Source organism: Aspergillus pseudoviridinutans, assembly GCF_018340605.1.
Source record: "Aspergillus pseudoviridinutans IFM 55266 DNA, scaffold_1, whole genome shotgun sequence".
In the NCBI taxonomy this organism is placed as follows: domain Eukaryota; kingdom Fungi; phylum Ascomycota; class Eurotiomycetes; order Eurotiales; family Aspergillaceae; genus Aspergillus; species Aspergillus pseudoviridinutans.
The window spans coordinates 2,268,206-2,289,990 of NW_025091281.1; the positions used below are offsets into that span (position 1 = coordinate 2,268,206).

Below are 21,785 nucleotides of genomic sequence, written 5' to 3' on the forward strand. Positions count from 1 at the left end.
GAAAAAAAGAAATGCAATGCCATCAGGAATAATGAGTAAAAAAAACACATCGCGAACGAGATTGCCAGCCAGGTATATCACGAGCCCACCAGCTGGCACTCTCCCAGTGCGTGTCATGTTCCCCTGCCCGCCTTTTTAACTGACTCCCCTCCTCGATCGCTTGGGCATCAGCGGAGATCATATTTATTAAACATACATTAATGAACAAATGTCATCTAGAACGGACGGAAACCAGTGGCTTGGGGCGTGATGCCATTAGCCTGTCCATAGGCCATCGGTACAGGTGCAGGCGTCGCMGGTCCTTGCGTCAGCATGAGCCGTGAGCCCCCCAGGATTGGTGTGTTGTCTTCTTCCTTCTTATGAGACGCTTCCCGCGCCTTGCGTTCCTCATTGTCCTTCTTAAGCATCTCGATCGTACGTGTCTGCTCGCAGAGGAAGTTGATCATGTAGGGCATGGTGAAATCATGAAGACCGCGACGCCAGGACATCTCCAGGATGACATCGGGGCGGATGAGATCGTAGCAGGCATACAGCATGCCCACGTAGCATTCTCGGCTGCCAATGTCGACAAACTAGACACAGTCAGCGAATTGTTCCAATGTGAGAAAAGAGACCGATGAGGGTTAAACTCACGTAGCGAAGAAGCTCCTCAACCACATCCGACTTGCCAGAAATCGCCGCGGTCTCAATGGCATCCTTGTATAGCTTGTCCTGCTTGGAAAGCGAAATCGACTTCTCCCAGCGCTTGTTGTTACGGTAGATGTTCGCCGCAATCTGCCGGAAGAAGATGAGGTCATGCTTCTCAAGGCGCTGCGCCAGCTGTACCGCATCAAAGTTGTCATAGTTATCCACCGAGTCGCGTAGAGTCTTGTAATCCTCCTCCTCAATCAAGAGGTCGTTGATGGCATCATTGACGGCCCTCTTGTTCTGAGACTGGACGTTCAACAGGAACGGCTTGATCAGAGGAATATTGTCTGAGCTCTGGAAAATGCGTACAACACGGTTCACGTCGATCCGAGCGGTCAGGACCTGGAGTAGATCTGTAAGAAGCAGAGGCTGCTCCTGCAGGTAGAAGTTCAGAGCGCGATAGTAGATCTCCAGGTTGGCCACCTTAACAATGATATCCTTGAACGAATGGTGTTCCCAGGCATCCGCGGCACGCTCCATCATTGCCAAAGCGGCGTTGTCCCACTCGTCGTAGTGACAATACAAAAACACTAGCTCTGGCCAGAGATTCGCTTCCTCGCAGGCACGGATCATCTTGGGGATATTGATGCGAGACCAGAAGAGCTTGAGGTGCTCCATGACCCGGTCAGGGTGGTACTTGGACAAAGCAATGCCAAGCTCAGTGAACATGCCCATGTGCGCCCTCTCCAGTCCCAGACCAGCTTCGAGAACACTGATCAACTCGTCGAAGTAGCCATTGCGCTCGTATTGGCGCACAAGATCCTGCAGCTCCTCGGCATGCACAATGAGGTTGAGACCGCAAATCTGGGCGAGACGGAACTCCTTCTTGTCCACACAGGCCTGGTTGACTTCCTTCCAAACTTTGACACTGTTGGCCTTGCGTGCACACTCGACTGCAGCCTGGTAATCTTCCAAGTGCACCAGGGTGGTAGCCAGCTTGGCCCAGTTAGAGATGCTCGTATAGAAGATCTTGGCCGCCTGGTGGTATCCTTCAGCATAAGCTTTGTCACCGGACGTTTCGATATCGGCCACGTTGGTGGTACGCAGGAAGTCCTCGAGCTCTGACAGCTGGTCAAGGCGAGCATAGCAGAAAGCAAGGGCGGTGTCAATGGCTGGCTCCCGCAGTGTCTTGCGAGCCATCTTGAGATATTTGACAAGATCCTCGTCTTTGCCGGCGTGAGTGGCAGTCTCAATGACCTCAAGGTAATTCGAAGGATCATTGGCGCGGATGTACGATTCGATAGAGTCTGACACGCGGAGACCGTCAAGCTGGGCCTTTGCAACCTTGCTCCATACATCCGGCAACTCAACGCGCTCGGCAAATTCTTGAGCACGGTCAATGCTGACAATGTTCTCAACAAGGACATTGACGGCAGCAATGTAGTTGTTGACCTTCTTATAGATCTCGAACGCTTCCTCGTACAGCCCGACGGAGATACACATCTCAGCGATCTCGTCAGCGCTGAACTCATTGAGCTGATGAATGTAATCCATCAGACGTCCCTTGTCGGCCTTAGCCGCCGTCAACATCAGAAGGTTCTGCAAGCTACCATTGTCGCTGAAGGGCGAGGGCTCGAGGATGATCTTTTCCAGAAGCTCGATAAGCTCGCCAGGGAGGTCGGCCTCAAGGAAGGCCTTGACGGCAACGGAAACCTTATCGGGTTCAGTCGATTCAGGAACTGCCGTTGCAATGACCTGATCAACAAGAGAACGGCGGTGCAGGTTATTCTCGCTCAAGACGAACGACCAAATCTCAGGATCGGCACGCTCGACAAGGTACCGAGCTTGGGCCCGGTACATGGCATTCTCATTGGTAATATTGATGAGTTCCAAGTCATTTTGTCCCTTCCTGTATGCAATGTAGGCCAGGTTCGGATCACGCTTCTCGCAGTATTTACCGACGGTCAACGTGTCATACATGTCGTTCTCCTTGAGGAACTTCTCAGGATTGTTGTTGCTGTCGATGTAAATCTTGGCAAGAGCGTTGTAAACGGCCTGTTGCTGATTACCAGTCGCCAGAGTGGCTTCAAGGAAAGGTAAGAGCAGCTTCAATCTGTTCCGTGTTTCAACCTCGGAGACGAGCTCGTCAATGGGAATAACAGAGGGATCGACGGTAGACAGTAGGTTCTTGATGATAGCTTCATCACAGTCAACATCCAACAAGCCTCCAACGACGGCCGGAGTGCGAGAAGGATTAACACGCTGCACATAGACCTCGATGGATTTGTATTGCTGGTTCTGATATAGGTAGAGAACCAAATCATGGATGAAGTTGAAACGGTCGCATACGATGATGAGGGGAAGCTGCTCGGTCAACTTGGCTTCTTTCAGGAAATTCTTGACCTTCTCCGGGTTGTAATAGTTGCTCTCGCGGCAGATGCGCTCGACCTCGGTGATCTGGCCCATGGCCGTAGCAGCCTCGATATACTTGAAATGAACCTCAGGGTCCTCGCTAAGGTTGACGATGCTTCCGAGATAGTAGTAGAGACCCTCAGCAGTGCGGTACTTCTCGAAAAGGCTGATGAGTTGACCGGGCCCAAGGAGATCCGAGAACTTGGTTGCAAGTTGAACAACAGCCTGCAAGTTCTGGCGGATGTTCACCTCCAACATGGTATCCATGCATTCAAGGGTCTGCTCCACGGAAAGACGGCCAAAGTAGTTCATGAGCCATTCAGGGTTCAGCTTGTCGGTACGAACAATGTTCCGCTTGATTACCGCAGGATCATCAGTATTTTCCAAAGCACGTTGGATGAGGCCGGCGTTCTCGCAGAGCTGGGAAATCCTAGGACGGTCGTAGTGGGTGAAGATCTCGTTACCAAGGATTGCGTCTGCAACCTGGGGAGCATTGACCAGGTTCATCTCAAGCAACCGCGTCTGCAGGTGGCCGTGCTCGGGCTTATTGTCCTTCAGGGCGTCGAGCAAGAACGAGGTTGCCTGCTGAATCATGTTCTGCGACAGGAAGACGTCCACGACGCGGTCAAGATCAATGAGTGCGCCGCTTTCCTCGTTGGCAAGCTGAGCCGCGAATTCGGCACCCTTCTCGGGGTTAACGCGGACAATGTGCTGCAAGAGTTGAGTGTAATCGGGCTGGTATCCAACTTGCTTCGAATAGGCGAGAATCTTGTCAAATTGACCAGTCTCGGCAAACCCGGCAATGACCTTGTGAGGTACATTGGCTTGCAGATAGATGGACAAAGCCATGTTCATGTCGTATGGTCGGACAATGTCTCCGAGTTCCTCGGAAGCTTCCAGCTTATTCTCACGCATCCATTTCTCCAGCAAGTGCTTCCTGTTCTGTTGCAGGACAGGGCGCACAAGCTCAACACTCTCATACTTGTTGAGGGATCCCTTGTCCAAAAGCATACCGAAGTACTGTAGGATTACAGACATCTGCTGGCCAGTTTGAGGCGCATTCTTGAAACGATTGATCGTCTCTGGTGTACGAAGGAAGCCTCGGGGAGAGTTAGCAGCGATCTTGGCAGCTTCGGAATAATTTCCTTGCGCCAGCAAGTTGTCGAACTGCTGCTGGTAGAGGTGATCCGCTCCAGGAAGGCCAGCCTTTGATGCGAGCTTCACCGCGAGACCAGACATGGCAGGGTTCTCCATCAGGTACTGGATAATAGTTCCCTCATCAACGCTGACCGACAGGACTTGGCCTTTACGGTTGACACCGACCAGGCCGGCGGATTCTGAGTCGGGGGCTGTAGTGAAGATTGTTTCGCTGGAGATACGGTTCATGAAGATGCAGGTTCCGGTCTCGAGGTCGTAAAGATGAATGAAGCCATACTTGGTAACGAGGTAAACGATGTCGTACTTTCTGGAGACCTGCATAGCGACCGGGAAATCATTGACTGCTTCTTGCGGGAAGTACACTTCCACAGCCTTCTTCTGGAAGCGCGGGTTGGGCTCCTGGTGGTCGATCTCGGCGATCTGGAGTTTCGCGCCGGTCGGAGTACGAACAGCGAAGGTGAACAGCTTGTGCTCCAAAGGAGAGCCTTCGACTCTGATTGAAGCAAAAGCTGCCGCGTGTCCTTCAATAAATTGAGAAATCCCGCGATCTTTGGAATAAAGTTGCATTGAACCCACAACACGTCCCTGCTGTTGGCTGATACCGACCACGACCATCCATTTCTCCTCGTCATTGACACGGTAGTTGATAATTTGGCAACCCTGGCAGCGATGATTGTCAGTCACTATGAGTCGAGAAATGTGTTAGACATTTTGATTTCCGCCACACTTACGCTGAGGTTAGGTAGTCTGTCAAAGATCTTGAGAGGCTGGTTCTGGGTTGGATCAAAAACGTCCCAGTGGTAGACAGATGCCTCGGTGACCAGACCTAGACTCGTTTCACTGAACCACTTCCAGTAAACAACATCTTCGTTCATGACCGCAGACTTGAGCTTTTGCTTTGCAGCGAGGTCGAAGATCTGAATTGTTCGACCCTGAGCTCTGAGGGCGATGATGTTCTTGGTCCAGTGCATAATGGCACTGTCCGCATTGATCGGCCGCTTGATGACTTCATTGTTGTTCTTGAGGTTGATGATAATGACTTGAGGCTTGTCATCTTCATTGAGCTTTTGCCTCACGCAAACGAAATGATCCGATTCTAAAGTCTATCCAGCAATGACACTACGGTTAGCAAGTTTCGGGAGATCCCTGTTTTGGAGATGCGCCTCCAAGCTGTACTTACACATGAGTTGAAGCCGATCGATTGTGGCTAGAAGAAACAAGATGTAAGCAGATATTCACCACATTTACAGGTAAAGAGAAGCGCGTCCGGTGTGCCGGCGTGCGACACCCTAGTTCAGCGACGGATGGCATCAGGCAGTATCGGATGGTAGGACATACAGCAATTTCGGCATTTGTCAGCTATAGTAGATGAACCAGACATTAGCACTCTCTATCGACGAGCGGAATGGAATCAACACATGAGACAGGGGAAATACATTGATGAGCTCCGTGAACTTGATGGGAAGAGGAGCCATATTTACCAAGGCCGCAAGACGACCTTACCCGCCCAACGAAACGCCGCTCAAAAGAAATCAACTAAGCTCGAGGTGAAAAAGCGAAGGGGATAACGGAGAATTGAAGCTAAAGACGGAGAGAGAGAGAGAAGGAAAGTAAAGGTGAGGAATTAGAGGAAGTGAGATGAGCAGGAGAGGGATACGTAGGTGGATTAGCAACTGGGGAAAGCGGGAAGTGACCTCAGGAGGCCGACGCTGTTGTCGTTGCTGAGGTGTCGCTTATGGGGACGTCACGTGCAAAGGGGTAAGCTCCAACGGTACCTGAGAAGTGACAACCGCTGCAGTCAAGCGCTTTCAGGACAATGAGCATGAAGATGAGGCAAATGAGAGAAGTTAACGATGTCAATGAAGTGAATTGAATGAAATGCCTAACTCTCTGAGATATTATCAGGCATTGATTGAAGTATTCAATTGAGAGTCCGTGTTTGCTTTTTCTATTTTAAGGTCCTGATCGAGCTCCTATAGATGACGGAGAGGCTCACACGCACGTGGATGGTCTGAGGCCAATTTTAAGTGACAGGTGCCAGCGTCTCTTTGATTATTAAGGTAGTGTTTATACTTCGGTTTTGATTCACTACGTCTGAGCTGATCTGAATCAAAGATGGTTATAGAAATGGCACTTCACCACGCAGGCTCAGGTGAGACAAACTGATCAGTATTCTAATTCCGAGCTGAAATGGACTCCTGGGGTTCGAGACTGAAAGGGCTGGTCGACTCACTCTTCTTTATGGGTGGAAATGCTCATTCGCAGCACCTAAGTCACACTCTCGGTTCCATTTAGACCCTATGAGGTCTCAAGACACTCGCGTATAGCAAACAGCACGCCGTACTTGAATCTAGGATGCCTCAGTGGCAATCTCTTTTTCCAAACACGTCCAGAGAAACTGGCTCGCGAGATGAAAGACGCACTGCCGCTTTCTACCATATCCAGAAGCATCTAGCGTCCTCCCGGGCGTCCTAGTACACCCAATATATACCTGATATCAAGTCAAGCAAAACGAGCCTCGCGGTAACCATAATCATCAATGGCCACGGCGCATTGACCAGTGATCTCCACGAGCTATTATTGATCTACTATTTGTAGCCTTTTCCCTCTATTCATTCGGACCTAAGGCGCTTCAAATTCTCCGCCAGCTCGAAGGATGGTTTGCAACACTCCGTAGCATCTGGGTCGACGTCACAACACCAGAATGTATATGCAACCTCGGAGGCATGAGGAAGCAACGACCACTGGTGTCAGTGTTATAGGCAAGGAATACTGGTGTGAGCTGGTTGTGGACTAGACGTTGAGAAATCACGTAGCAGGGAACGAGTAGTGTTCCTGACTATATACAACGGAGAGCAGTATTTGCCACCGAGCGCACCGCAATGTGATTGTGTGTCCTGCCCCTGGATCGGACTTGTGTGGTTCCAAGGACAGACCGTCGTGGTTCTCGGGACAAAACCAGGGGCTGGCCACTGCGCAGACGGTGCAGGACATGTCGATGCTGCAGGCGGGCTGTTCAAGCTTCTTACATGCATACGCGCCTGCATCAGTGGGCATTCTCCAAGGGTGAACCTTAAGACCTCAGCAAACTATATACTTCTGACATGCTTGGCTCATCGAATACCGATGTAAGGCATAGACATGATGGAGAACAATGCGGACATCATCCCGGTGCCAATCGCAGCGACAGAATAATATTTCGAAAAGAAAAGTTTTAAAACGACAAAAAAAATGCTCACAAGCGGATTTGAACCGCTGACCTCATGATTACTAGTCATGCGCTCTACCAACTGAGCTATGCGAGCTAGTAGATATTATAATGTTTTCCGCTTTGCTAAAAATAGTATAATATTCACGATTACAGCGTGCTATACCTACATCTTTGTCGTTATGCATCAACTTCTGTCTTCTACGTCACTCCCACCAGATCCCATACCAGGCCTTCGGCCTTTCAGGGAACATGGGATGGCTCTTAATTAGCTTTTGAACTCGATGGATACTCTCACTGGTGCAGAGCTAAACCCATCCTCGGGATTGTCCCTTGATCATCCGAATGTAATCATGGCGAGGGCCGATCCAAGTATATTTCCGCGACAGCCCTGATGCATAGAGCGCAACACTACTGACAATGTACCCAACTAACACCTGTATTGCATGTTTTCTTGGCCATATATAGCCGTAAAGCACAACCATGAACAACAGATTACCAACATGCAAAAGAAAGCCAGTGGAATTGTAACCGCAAGTCCACAATTACCATAGCAAACTAACTGCAGGAACTGGACGAGCGAGGAAACCAGCCAACCCTCGAAAGAAGGACCTACTCATACCGTCCTAATAAGTTAGATAGGCAGCAGGAGCTATATAAACACGACTCGAATAGCCTCAACAGTCATTTGACCCACGACCTTCCCTTGAATCCATTCAGTGAAAGCATCGCGACCAGAGACATGCGAACGTGGTCTCGTAAAATGCCGTAAGGCATACTGGAAACTCGAAACCTTCACATCGAGAAGGTCCGGATATACCTAGCTAGGTAGCGATGCGCATCGACCGTATTCTACCAACCACCAATTATCAAGCATCCTTCTTGCAACGTCCTGTGCTAGATACTCCCTATCCAGGCAAGCACTGCCTTACATATTGCGCATCAAGCACCCACCTAGCCGAGCGATAACCCTACCTTTGTCAGATGTGTCACATCGTATCCGTCATTCGATAGAGTGCGCGACTGCTAAATCGCGCGGGGTTCAAATCCACACGTGAGCACTTTTGCCGATTTATTTTTCCTCAACTGAATCATGAGCAGACTGTGCTTCTATGATTGGTTTATTACACAGCTACAGAATCCCAGAGAGTATAAACAGGAATAAAGTGGTACTGAGTTGAATCTATACAAGTTCTGTTCGTTAAGGCCGCTATCCGCAACGCCAACACATCCCATAATCACATCAAAGACATCAAGCACTTTTGGCATGACTTCTTGGAGGCCTGTCGATGGTAATACTTATAGGGTCATCACAAGACTACGCAAATATCGCTGAGGTATCATGGCCCACCGAGACAACCGTAAACGCTCCACACTTAGTGGACACTTAGTGGTGGAACAGACGAGTACCCTGTTCGACGAAGACGATACCCAGCTTCTCGGCCGTCTCGAAGACAGGGCCATCATTCTGGCTACCGCTGGGGGCAGCGATGTACTTGGCACCCGAACGAGCAGCACGGAACACGTTATCGATGAAGGGGAACTGTTTGACTCTGCATCAGCACAAACTATACAGACACATGATAGAGTGGTCAAGCACTTACGAAAGCGTCGGACGAGACGGCAACCTCTCCCATCTTCGACAGCCAGCTGTCACGCTCCTCCTGGGTGAAAGGAGCAGGAACTTCCTCGAAGACGCGCTCGTACTCGGCCTTCTCGACATCGTTACGGGGGGTCTGTCCGGAGCAGAGAAGGTCGATGGCATTGCTCTTGTCAGCACGCTTGGTGCCGGCCTTCCACTTGATGTTCAGCACACGCTCGTGGAAGCGCATCCACCAGTTGTCGGCCTTGTCGCCGGCCAGACGAGTGCAGTGGATACGGCTCTGCTGACCAGCACCCAGACCGATGACCTGGCCGTTCAGGGCGTAGCAGACCGAGTTGGACTGAGTGTACTTCAGAGCGATGGTGGCCACAGTGAGATCCCGCAGAGCAGAGTCGGGAAGGGCCTTCATGTCCTTAGGAGTGATGATGGTGTTGAAAGTCTTCTGGGGTGAGATGACGACGTCGTTGCGCTGTTGGCTGAGCTGAACACCGTAGACAGTGCGAGTCTCCTCGGAAGCGGGAACGTAGTGCTCGTCCATCTGCAGGACAAGGTACTTGCCACCCTTCTTCTTGGAGAGGATCTCTAGCGCCTCAGGGGTGTAGCCAGCGGCGATAACACCGTCCGACACCTCACGAGAGATAATCTTGGCAGTGGGAACATCACAGACGTCGCTGAGAGCAAGTAGATCTCCGAAACTGGACATGCGGTCCGCTCCACGGGCACGAGCATAAGCCTGGGCCAGTCCAGAAGTCTCGATACCGGCAATATCATCAACCATGTAGACCTTGCGCTCCTTCTCGCTCAGGGGGACACCGACGGCAGCACCGGCAGGAGAGACGTGCTTGAAGCTGGCTGCAGCGGGGTAGCCAAGAGCTTGCTTGAGCTCCTTCACCAGAGCCCAGGCGTTGAGGGCATCGAGCAGGTTGATGTAGCCCGGGGATCCATTAAGAGCCTTGAAGGGCAGCTTGCCATTGAGCATGTAAGCAGAGGCAGGCTTCTGGTGAGGGTTGGCACCATAGCGCAGAGACAAGTGCTGCTCGCCGTTACCAGCATACTGCTTGCGGAAGAAGCCCGAGATGGCAGTGTCGTAGTCCGCAGTGTGTTCAAAAGCCTTGAGGGCGTACAGCTTCCGGCTGGCCGCGGAGATCTCTCCAGCTTCCAGCTCCTTCAGGAACTCGGGGTAGTCCTGGGGGTCAGAGAGGATGGTGACACGAGCGTGGTTCTTGGCAGCAGCGCGCAGAAGGGTTACACCGCCGATATCAATCTCCTCAACGGCCTCGGCGATGGTGACATTGACCTTGTTTACGGTCTCCTTGAAGGGGTAGAGGTTGCAAACGACGAAGTCAACCTTGGCAATCTTCTGGTCGGCCAGATCCTTCTCGTCGGACTCGATGTCGCGAGCAAGGATACCACCGTGGACAGCGGGGTGAAGGGTCTTGACACGGCCACCGAGCATCTCAGGAGCGTGAGTAATAGCCGAGACATCCCTAACAATTGAAATGCCATGTCAATGACCATCACTCCGCGTAAATGGGAGGAGGTAGTGACTCACTCAACCGGGAACCCAGCTTCACGGATCATTCTGGCGGTACCACCAGACGCGAGCAGACGGACATTTTGCTTGACCAGACCCTTGGCCAGGTCCAGAAGGCCAGTCTTGTCGTAGACGGAGAGGATAGCTGTTTATAAAAAGAAGTGTATAAACTTGAGTCAGTCCAATGTTCGTTTCAATTCCAGGCAAGTAACAAAAACCCAGAGTGGGGAAGCAACCAGCCAGTACTTGGCGAGCAACAGACCCAAGCTCCGAGTGAGGGGAAGAAGAGGCTGAGAAGATATCAATAATGGACATACCTGACTTTTGTTGAGACATTGTTAGACACTGACAGTGATGAACACTGAAACACAACAGAGTCAGAATCGAGCACCGACGAAAATTTAGAGGGGGTGGTTGGAGTATGGGAAAAAAGTTCAGATGGCAGTCATGTCAGGAGCCCCGCCTGAAGTCAATTGAATTGGGTCGTGAGGGCGATCAGTCTATTACCGGGTACTCTTACCTGAAAATATGACAGTCTGGATAGAATGAAGATAAAAATTTCACAGTCTCTGTCGGTCACAGGAACAAGAAGTATCTGCAACAATTATCTACCTTATAGCTTTTCTATCTCTGCTCATCCCACCGCGGGGTCAAATCATGCCTCCTCTGCGAGTCATGGCCGCTCTCGGAACTGTTTGTATCATTACAGATGATTTCCAGAATAACAGCCCCACTCCCCTTCGCCATCTGGTAATTCCCGCTTCGGGGTGTAACGCAATTTCCAAAATGATCCCCTGAAATGGAGCTGTCACATGATCTCCGCATATGCTATGCAATACATGATTGCGTAATTGTGCACTGCGCATTAAGGCCTTCCAAATCACATGATACAGCACAGACCACCAGTCCCCATCCCGACCACAAAACTCGCTCTGCATGAAAACTTCTTTCCTTTTTCTTTTCTTCTTTTTCTCTCTTCATGAACAACGCAAATAACAACATTCTTTCAAAAGCGTTCCTACGAGGATTATCCTCTTCTACGGAAGAGATAGGCCTATGAAGTACGGAAATCGTCATATAGAATGGAGAGGGATTGTGGGAAACCGCAAAGTGTCGATCTTGGGTGCAGTGTCTGACTTGATCTCGTCTAATGGCGAGCTCGGTGGAAGGGACTGCAATGATTGGCTCTACAGCCTTTGTAGAATCCTGAGGATGTGTATGGTGTCCATTCATGTGTGGTCGAAGTGGCCGATGACACGGCACCTTGAGTAGTTGGAAACGTCGCCGTTGACATCGTAAGATTATACCCAAAGCTTGGGCCTCCCAAGCCGAAAAGGCCTTGATGATCAGGATCATTTTCATTATCCTATCATGAAGCTATTCTATGCCGAGAGACCTATCTATCGATGGTAACCTGTGGAACGAAGCTACCTGGAGCCGATCAATCCAAAACTAAGCGACCTTAAAAAATGAACACGAAATGGGAAAAAATCGAAGGATTTTCATAGGAACTCCACTAATTGAGCCTATCTCTGCCTGTACCTCCGATGGCAAGTTGCCGGCCGACGTTGCCAAAGCAGACGCAGGCGCAGAAGAGAACACTTGAGAGCCATATGCGGACCGCAACAGCCTCCTGTGTGAGGCCCGCCACCAGTCCATATTCCAGGACAGTGCCATTCAGCAGAGGAATGGTAATCGCAGGAGTATCTGCGGGAGTTGGGACCAGCTCCGGCTTGAGCCCCAGCACCACACCTGTCCCGGCTAGTCCCACCACGGTCGACAAGATGAAGCCTGCCTTCGTGCGGTCAATGAGATACCACAGCACAGGGTTGACTAGAGCGAGAGTGGCAGACGCCTGAGTTGTTGATTCCCATGGAAGTCTCCTCTGTGCAGCAGAGCCCAGTCAGCGTTACAAGCCTTTAGGTAGATAGATGCGAGTGATCGGAAAAACAAAAGGATTGAGATAACATTCTTACCAGAGCAAACGCAATTCCAACAAAGGCCCCCACGCTCCGAGCCACTGTAACCCAAGCAGGAGTACGATCTTCGCTGGGACGATTGTTCCCCTGCCCTTTGGCGGTCCCGGAACGATCCGTATCCCACTCCCCAGCAAAGGAATCCAGCCAGGGAAGCACATTTCCCAGAGCCACTCCAGCCAGACCCCACAAACCCAGATATTGCCAAGAGTCGTAGTAGCGAACATTCTCCAACTTCACCGGCGTGATCCAGTGATTCTCATGTAAATGGACTGTGATAACTCCGTAGGCCACACCGAACCCAAAGAGAAGCACACTCCGGAACACCTGAGGCAGAATCACTCCACGCAATAGCCCATGACTGAGGCGCGATCGAGTTCTCTGCAGTGAACGGCGACTCGGCCGCTCAGAAGACGGTTTAATGCTTGGTGGATCCTCCGAGATAGGTGTTTGTGCCTCCGTGCCCCAGGGGCTCGACTCATCTCGGGCGCTTTCGAATGCGGTCGGAGAATAAATGCCATAAAGCGTAGACGACGTCAGGTTCATGATGGAAGCATTGCGGCTTACGCTGGTCGAACCGGCTTCCTTGGGATTGAGCAGATCAGAATTGGCGGGCTCCGCAGGAGTAGGAGATTCGGACGATTCGTTCGAAGCCGGCGTAAGATCGAACACTCGCCGCGGACGAGGATGAAGGATGGCGGGTTTATCAGACATGATGGGTGATCTGCTGAATAAGGAAGGATATGGTATGTTTCGTAGCGGGACAGAAACAAACAATCTGGTAGTTGCGGTCTCCCAAATCCAAATATGAGTTCGACACGGTATCAGAAGGCGAAGTGAAGGTTACAACCGAGAATCTTCCGGGCTTATATCGTCGAAAATAAACCAATGCTAGGATGACGAATGATCGAATGCCGCCTCTAAGTAAATGTGATCTCTGCAGTAGAGAAAATAGCCAGCCTGATGGTGGCACGGTACTGGGTGGGGAGACACCCTAGGAAGGGAAAAAGGAGGAGAAAGAGGTCAAGGACCTGTCAGGTGTGCAGCGACAACACTGGAAGCTGGTCTAGCTGTCCGAAGTACTTCTGTAGCAATGATAGCGCAGTCGTCGACCAAGCGGAGGTTTGAAACTCTGAGGAGATGAGGGAAGACGACAGAAGCCGACTCGTTCAAGAGCTGGAGTGGAGCACACTTGCAGGTGAAAATCGGCGGCAAGATTACCTATGATCGGCGGATTTCTGGGGCACACAAACGATGGAAGGACGAGTTAATACAGTTTTGGTTGAAATTCTATAAAGAGCAAGATGACACGTTTACAAGTGTAACCTGATATAAGGATAAACACAATGACAGAAGCAATAATGAGTATAATGAGTGTGGATGTTTGACTTGTGAGCAGATCATTTTAGTTGAGGTCGGAGGGACGACGTCGGAGGCGGCGGTTGCGTTCACATGTCAATAACGATCATTGTTGAGTCAATAAAGATATTATCGTATGGTAACTTCCCAACCATCCAGGGTTCCCCTCCACAAAGTCTATATTTCATACGTGTCCGGGACTCCGTACAGATGTACATACTGTAGTAACTGGAATTGATAACGATACATCTCCAAGGCTGCACAGCAGCAGCCATCTCTCCACTTGATTTGCACCACAGCCCTTGGACTGCCCAATAACGACATTCGATCGGTTCTGGAATGTCTCTCTGATGTCCATTTAAATCCGACGCTGGATTTATCGGACTTATCGGTCGCGGTTGTTCGACATCTTTTCATCATGAACTTGACATAGATGACAGTAGAAGACAATGTAGCTTATGCAGCGGAACTGAGTCCTGAGTACATGTCTGTTCTTGAACACTCATAATCGTATGTGGCTACTGCACTGTGCTATGGTAACAAGTTGAACACGGTCACATGGGCGGGCAAAGACACATTAAGAATTTTAGAAAAGGGCAATAAGGAAGACAAAGTAAGAAACCGAGTGCTAGAATATGAAACGTCTAGTGTGACTTGTAAGCAAGAGCATTCCAAGACGGAACCAAATCATGAAAGCGGTGTCTCTACTAGACTTTGCCATCGTCTAGGACCGCGGCGGTAGTATCACCAGCAACAGAAGAGGTCTCGCTGGCAGCGTATCCATTTCCGCCCTCGAAAGTCGAGGAGTTCTCGTCGATATCGACTCCACCATCTCCGTCGTCGAGATCCTCCTCATCGTCAACTTCGTCGTCAGATGATAACGCTTCGGCGTCCTCATCCGCATCACCACCCATGAAACTGTCCTCGTAACCAGGCTCTGCTGGGCGCGAAGATCGATCGTCGCGATCCGCAGCGTCATCTTCATCCCCGCTTCCTTCACCTAGCAGTTCGCGATCCAGGTCGTCAAGGCCTTCGCCGTCGAGATCGGCGTCCTCATCGGCTAGACGAATGGAAGGGGGCAATGGCGAGAGCTCCTGGTCTTGCGAAGGAACATCGAGATCATCCTTGCCTGCCCCACCCGAAGACGCCCCACCAGCAGCGCGGCTAGGGCGACTTCGGCTGCTCTTGGAGCGGGAGGACGAAGCAGTTTGGCCCTTGGAGGCCTCGCGGCCGGTCGCAGCACCAGCAGCACCGGCCTCTGCTTCGGCGAGCTTTCGTCTGGCATTGCGCGCAGCTCGGGCTCTGCTACGAGCGGACATCGAGGCTCGCCCACTCAGGTCAAGGGCATCCATGGCGTAGCCGTTCTGCCTGGCTTTCTGGCGCTCCTCTCTCTCTTTCTTGCGGTCTCTCTTCGGACCATTCGCGCTTTCGTAATCCCAGCGGTCAAGCCTTCTGGTGGCCTTACGAATCACAGATAAAAAGTAGCCCGCGGACTCTCCGAAGTCTTCTTCCTCCTCGTGGTGAGGGATCAAACCACCTTTGCCCCATGAGGCCTCTTCGTCCTCAGTGTCGTAACCTTCCGGAAGAGATTGCAACAAGCGACCGTAGCGTGCGAACGGGATTTCGCTTTCTCTCTTCGCTCGTAAAATCCGGTAAGCCTCATTTTTACGCTTGGCCAGGAGGTAATCGATACGCTGGCGCCGATTCTGTTCGACAGCCAATTGGTGCTGGGTAAGTGGTCGAGGGCGGCGAGCTGACGGAGGCTGACCAATAGTGGATTCGGTCACGAATCTATTCAGAATCGGATGACCTGACCCTGGAGGGGCCGGCGAGGACGCGTCGGGTGTCTGCTCCATCTTAGTCTTCAAAATCAGTCGCTGCTGACCGACCGAGCGGTTGAGAGACGACTCCCGCTTGGGTCGTTTGGACTCAGTACGTGATGATTGAGTAGGCGTCAGATAGCCTTCATCTTGATCCGCTGGACGCTTGGAAGGCGGCCGCATAGCACTGGTTCCATTATAATCTTCGTCTATTCATAGCCAATCTTGGTTAACGCATGATCACACATGTTGGATCATTGAACTGAACTTACACGAAGGACCTTCTCCCGCGACCACCTTGTCGCTGTTTAAGGGTTCAAACGGAGCTAGAAAAGCGGTTAGCCTAAGACTTTTCGTAGTTGCGAAGGGAGATGGTCGGAATTACCCTTTCGTGGACGCTTTGGCGGCCTGGGCAATGGCTCGTCCTCTTCCAGAATGCCTATGACAACGTCAGCATACGTACGTAAGGTAGGAAATGAGTTGACACCGCATGAACTTACGTTTACGCTCCAAGCGTTTTGTTTCTCCGTATTCGATTTCTGAGGGCGTATCCACGTTTTCCTCGTTTGCCTGCTCTTCCGTGAGGCTTTCGAAACTAGGCACTTTGATTGGCAAGCCCTCGGTTCCTTCACCATCCTGGCCCGGGCCAAAAGGGTTGTTGAGGGCGGCTTCGCGTGAGTAATCACTCTCCAAATACCACCACATAAGCCACAAGAAAGCCCTTGCACGGCTCTTACTGCTGAGCGTGGATCTCATGACCAAGTCGAAAAAATCACGGGGAGGGAAGAAGTGCAACTCGGACACCTTGGGAGCGTATTGTGCGAGGACAAAGATGAGGTGCACCGGATTAGTCCGAGGGATGGGATGGCGTTTGATCTTCTCGAGCGTATTCGGCTGGTCAACGTCCTCTGATGCACCCTTGAGGATGGATTTAAGACGAGGAGCATCCTGAAGCTGCTTGTATGCGTTGGGGTCCTGGTGTGCCTGCAAGGAAGGAATGGAGTGATAAGTCCGTAGTTGAGCGCGCATTTCTGGGAAAACTAGATTTGTCTCCGAGTCAGTCTCGAGATGCAATGGCACAAGTTAAGGGAGGGTTTAGGGAGGAATGAGACCGCGAAGAGGGCTGAGTGAAGAGACAAAGAGAAGGGCAAAACCATACAGTTCAAAGTGGTATTCATCCTCCCAAAGTTAACAAGCAGACAAACCATCGCCATGTTGATGGCGGCTTGCTTATCGCTCTGCAGTTTGTCCTTGAGGATCTTGCTCGTCTTACTGCTCCTCGCCATCGCATCGATGTAAATATCCGCAAAATCCAAGTTCTTCTTGCCATCCGACCATCGAGTGAAGACCGGGGTCTTGTCCTCGAAGACAAGTTTGAGAAATTGGTACTGGATGTCCTTGCGCCAGAGCGGCATGCCATCTTCCTTTTTCAGATGCCTGATTTTGTTTCCCGAGTAGACAGAGCCAATGGTGCCATTCGCCTGACGCCTGATGCCGACCGTCGCGCTGACCGTACTGTGCGACGGCTGCTCGTCCTGGGTTTCCGACTGCGCAAACGACTCGTCTGCGACGTTGCTTTCGACGTCGGCCATCTTCGAAAGGACCCGTCAATGCAGCAATTTCTCGAGAGATAGGTTCTTATCAATGGAGAAATTATCCACTGTCGCGAATGGTCGGAAGTGGTGGATTGTGAATTCGTGCCCCAGGGGGGGGCGTCACACGCTGTCAGACTTGGGGTTATCGAGGACCGCGAAGCGTGTAGCTATTTTAAGGGGAGGAAATGATGCCAGAAGTTTATAGCTAGAGTCAAGGAAGAATGAGAGAAACTCCAGAGGGTTGGAGATGAAAAAATGAAGATGAGGGCTGGATGCGACGATGATAAATATAATGGAGGATGGATTCAGTTTTGGATGAAGAGAAAGGAAAGTGGTTCGAGCAAAGGCAAAAGGAACGTTGTGGGTGTTCTGGTGCCGATATTTCTTTCTGGCTTCCGGGACCTTTTGCCTTGCCGCAGCTTTGGTATACAGAGGTCATACTACTGCTAGCTAGGTATTGTTCTTTAATCATTCCGTCTTCCCCTATTATTACCTCACAATGAGATGTATTTGATATAAGGTCCTTATCGCCGTAATTGATGTTATTCAATCCAATGATTAGAATATTCGAATTAACATTACGCACTGCGGATTTCGCCATTCCTCTAGAATCAATGCGAACATGCTCAACAATAGAGAGATGAAGCCCCGGATTATGTAAGGACTGAGTGTACATGGCTGCCAGATATGTGAAGTTGACCCCTCTTGTTACAGAAACACAACATTTCAGACACACATATGCTAATCCTGGTGTTGAGAGAGGAAGAGGAGGCTGGGAGTTTACAGTCAATGATGTTATTATTCCGTGCATTGATGCCAGTCCTTGCAAACCACTAGGAATACCCAAAGAGGGAATAACACCCACATTCCATCCACGCAGTAGAAGGAACTTGTCACTGCTCATCACCATCAAGTCCAATTGAGAAAATTACCGAAACATTTACACAGATATGCGACCATCGCGTAGAAGCTACAATGACACAGACAAAATAGAACTTTTTAATTGATAATAAGGTAGCTCTCTTCTCTCGAGACCAAGGGTCTCCGTGAGCTACGCCGTGCCGTTAGAAGGCCTAAAGCCCCAAGCTGCTTCTGACTGTAAACGATGATGCCTCCGAACCAGCATGAACATCAATGCGCCAGAAACCACAGTTTTACCCCCTCCGAGGATCCGAGTAATGAAACACAAAAAGACTCCCATTCAAATGTCAAGCCTCCACGGACCCCACTGCAGAGAATATTTTGTGGACACAGCAGCTCAAGTCAACGCCATACACAATGCAAATAATCCCATCTATATCACTCGCATCGAGTAATTTATGCACCGCGGTAAAGGAAAAAGGAAAGCACACACAAGGGAAAAAGGCCCGTGAACACGATTGCGCGTGCACTCGCCTCTTTTATGCGGTGTGGAAGCGCAGACCCGGAATAACCGTTCAGAGTCGATGGAAAGTAATGACACAGCTCGGAGAAGAAAGCGTCGAGTTCCACAAAAAACAGGAATAACGCATGCACGTGCGAATTCGAGGAAAAAGACGAAAGACACAGAACAGGCCCGCCTTTAGATACCGAAACCGTAGAGATCTATGTTGCAAGACACAGTCGATGCAGCTGCAATAGCACCGAGCATATGAAAACCATAAAAAGTACTTTTCTGAAGACGAAAAGCCGGCACTCCCGCTCGGCGCGCATCGTTCAAGCGTACCTCCACATGGACGCTTGAAAAACAGGTAAGGGTATCTGAAAAAGACGGTCGTAGCAGGAAATTCAACGCGATCTATGATAATCATGCAATGCCGATCAAGGCGCTTCTATCCATACCGAATGTATGGTTCGGAGCAGCGAGATGGAGATATCGGACCGCATCGAACGTCCCATGTCTAAGGCGGAAAAGGCGAACGGAAAATAGCAATCGCGAAATGCTCAGCAGATAAAGAACACCCACAAACCCAAATCGAGAAATAAGATAACATAGGAAATTGTAAAAGAGGAAGTCGTGGCGGTCATGACAAAGCCGGTCCCGATAGAAAGGTGAGAAAAGGAAGAAGGACGAAGAGAGGTGCTTCAGGACTCGTTTTCGATCGTAACCATCAGATGAAAGGCATGAGAGAAGACGAGCCATTCAGACCCGACGGCCTCGCCAGGGACCACAACCTCCTAGGTAATTTACCACCAGGAAGAGGGTCCAGTTGGCCCCGAGGGGTTTCCGTAGCTGCCGCCGCCATAACCACCGCCGTAGCCACCACCACCACCGTAGGCTGGGGGAGCACCGTAGCCGCCAGCGCCGCCGCCATAGCTGCTGCCACTGGGAGCACCGTAGCTGCCGCCAAAGGAGGGAGCACCACCGCCCGCGTTACCACCCACACGACGCACATCGCGAGTGGCATTGCCGCCACGACCACGGCCTCCACGGCCTCCGCGTCCACCATATCCGCTGCCTTCGCGAGCAATGCTCTCCAGGAAGGAAGGAACTTCTTGATGAGCCTCCTTGAGAAGGTCAATCAGCTCACGGACAACACCACGGTTGCCACGGTTGAAGAAGGCAGTGGCGATACCAGTGTTACCCGCACGACCGGTACGACCAATGCGGTGAACGTAGTCATCAATATCGGTAGGGAGATCATAGTTAATGACGTGGGTGACGTTTGGAATATCAAGACCACGAGCAGCGACAGCAGTAGCAACCAGAATAGGGCAACGTCCAGAGCGGAACATCTCCAGAGCACGCTCACGTTCACGCTGGGTGCGGTCACCGTGGATAGCAGTTGCAGGGAAGCGCTGGTTCAGCAGGAAGTCGGACAGAGCATCCGCCATACGCTTGGTCTCCACGAAGATGAGAGTGAGACCGGTCGTGCCATGAGTGTGAAGGATATCAAGAAGGACGGAACGCTTGTCGTGGTCCTCGACATACTCAACCTTCTGAGTGATGTTCTCAGAGGTAGAGCCGACACGACCAACGGAGAGGAAAACGTAATCCTTCAGGAAGTCCCTGGCAAGCATCTGAATATCGCGAGGGAAAGTGGCCGAGAACATCAGAGTTTGGCGCTCATTGACGTTAGGCATGTCTTCGCCCTCTACGATGCGGCGAATCTGAGGCTCGAAACCCATGTCCAACATACGATCAGCCTCATCGAGAACAAGGTACTTGATGTTAACCAGAGAGATGCGGCCACGCTCGATCAGGTCAACCAGACGACCGGGTGTAGCGACCAGGAGATCGCAGCCACGCTCGATCTGGCGGAGCTGAGAGCCAATATCGGCACCACCGTAGACGACACAGGGGCGAACCCAAGAGCGGTAAGCGAACTTGCGGGCTTCATCAAAGATCTGAGAAACAAGCTCACGAGTCGGGGCGAGAATCAGGGAAGTAGGGTACGCCTTGCGTTGACGGCCGTAGCCGAACTGACCTGAGGCCTGAGCAGGCACGGCGGAAGGACCTGTCTGGAAAGCCTGGGAGAGAATGGGGAACAGAAAACCACCAGTCTTTCCGGAACCAGTCTGAGCGCAGGCCATGAGATCGCGACCGTTCATCACGATGGGAATGGAGTACTTCTGGACGGGAGTAGGGGTCTGGTAGCGAGCGAGCTTGATGTTGGAAATCAGGTGGTCATCCAGCGGGGGGTTCGTGAAGGCATTGACGGGCTCGGGGACGTCGTGACCAGATGCTTCGACGGGGATGTCGTCGTAGTTGGCGAAGTTAATACCAGTGCTCTGCTTGGTGGGATCGTTGGGAACACCGAAAAGCTCACGCTCCAGGCGGGCGTTTGCGGGACCGGGGATGTGCTTGCCGTCGCGCCACTGGCCGTCTCCAGAGCCTTTGGCGGAACCGCCTTGAGAGCCGCCGTAGGAGCCTCCGTGTCCTGGGTGTCCGTAAGCATGTGGATCAAAGGGCCGACGTTGAGCTTCCGTGGGAGTCCAGCTGTTGTTACCATTGGGGACATTGGGACCACGAGGGCTGAAATCAGAGGCGTTGGCATTAGCCCAGTTGCCACCGCGAGGACCACTTCTGTAAGTATGCCACGGTCAGCCAAAATGAACACTGACAACGAACTTGTGAAGACTGAGACTTGAGAAGGGATTGAAAACTACATACCTTGGGCCATTCCAAGCACCAGCGGCTGCTGGACCGGGGGGAGGAGCAGCAGCGGCACCGTCGACGTTGGCGCCCATGGTGCGCTGACGGAGATGGGGAGGGATGTAGGCAGCGCGGCCGTTGGAAGGAGCAGCAGGCGCATGCTGGGATTCGTTAAGGGTCAGGTTTCCCATCTTCAAGCTGTCGGCCATGATTGCGGTAATTTTGAAACTGTATCAGATAAATGAGCAAGCCGGTTCACCAGTTCAGTGTTTTAGAATCGTCGAATAATCGTCTCTGTCGATTCTGAGGATGCGGTTGTGGACGTACAATCGAAAGTTTGCTTAGTGTTCTTTTAGCTCGAGAACGCGACACAGACAATCTATTCAGAGATTATCTGATGCAAGGAAGGCTTGAGATT

At 51.3% G+C, this 21,785-nt stretch overlaps 5 protein-coding genes and 1 non-coding gene across 6 annotated transcripts; all 6 read right to left on the reverse strand.

The window, feature by feature from the left end:
• Positions 1-215: 215 nt before the first annotated feature.
• On the reverse strand, positions 216-5,672 carry Asppvi_000823 (clathrin heavy chain; the record flags this gene model as incomplete). Its single annotated transcript, XM_043297129.1, has 6 exons — positions 216-572; positions 634-4,857; positions 4,929-5,300; positions 5,378-5,404; positions 5,536-5,556; positions 5,634-5,672. 6 exons carry the CDS (start codon positions 5,670-5,672, stop codon positions 216-218), a joined length of 5,040 nt encoding a protein of 1,679 aa, XP_043153064.1.
• A 1,757-nt stretch (positions 5,673-7,429) lies between these two features.
• Positions 7,430-7,502, reverse strand: Asppvi_000824. Its single transcript has one exon. It is a non-coding gene; the product is annotated as a tRNA-Thr (tRNA).
• A 1,290-nt stretch (positions 7,503-8,792) lies between these two features.
• On the reverse strand, positions 8,793-10,878 carry Asppvi_000825 (phosphoribosylaminoimidazolecarboxamide formyltransferase/IMP cyclohydrolase; the record flags this gene model as incomplete). Its single annotated transcript, XM_043297130.1, has 4 exons — positions 8,793-8,948; positions 9,010-10,495; positions 10,561-10,687; positions 10,761-10,878. The coding sequence occupies 4 exons, from the start codon at positions 10,876-10,878 to the stop codon at positions 8,793-8,795; spliced, it is 1,887 nt and encodes a 628-aa protein (XP_043153065.1).
• A 1,180-nt stretch (positions 10,879-12,058) lies between these two features.
• Positions 12,059-13,232, reverse strand: Asppvi_000826 (INSIG family protein; the record flags this gene model as incomplete). The annotated part of the gene is made up of 2 exons (XM_043297131.1): positions 12,059-12,427; positions 12,519-13,232. 2 exons carry the CDS (start codon positions 13,230-13,232, stop codon positions 12,059-12,061), a joined length of 1,083 nt encoding a protein of 360 aa, XP_043153066.1.
• A 1,352-nt stretch (positions 13,233-14,584) lies between these two features.
• On the reverse strand, positions 14,585-17,289 carry Asppvi_000827 (putative INO80 chromatin remodeling complex (Ies1); the record flags this gene model as incomplete). Its single annotated transcript, XM_043297132.1, has 5 exons — positions 14,585-15,906; positions 15,970-16,023; positions 16,083-16,136; positions 16,198-16,737; positions 16,857-17,289. The coding sequence occupies 5 exons, from the start codon at positions 17,287-17,289 to the stop codon at positions 14,585-14,587; spliced, it is 2,403 nt and encodes an 800-aa protein (XP_043153067.1).
• Positions 17,290-19,458: 2,169 nt separating this feature from the next.
• Positions 19,459-21,576, reverse strand: Asppvi_000828 (DEAD/DEAH box helicase; the record flags this gene model as incomplete). The annotated part of the gene is made up of 2 exons (XM_043297133.1): positions 19,459-21,298; positions 21,386-21,576. 2 exons carry the CDS (start codon positions 21,574-21,576, stop codon positions 19,459-19,461), a joined length of 2,031 nt encoding a protein of 676 aa, XP_043153068.1.
• Between the last annotated feature and the right edge of the window lie 209 nt (positions 21,577-21,785).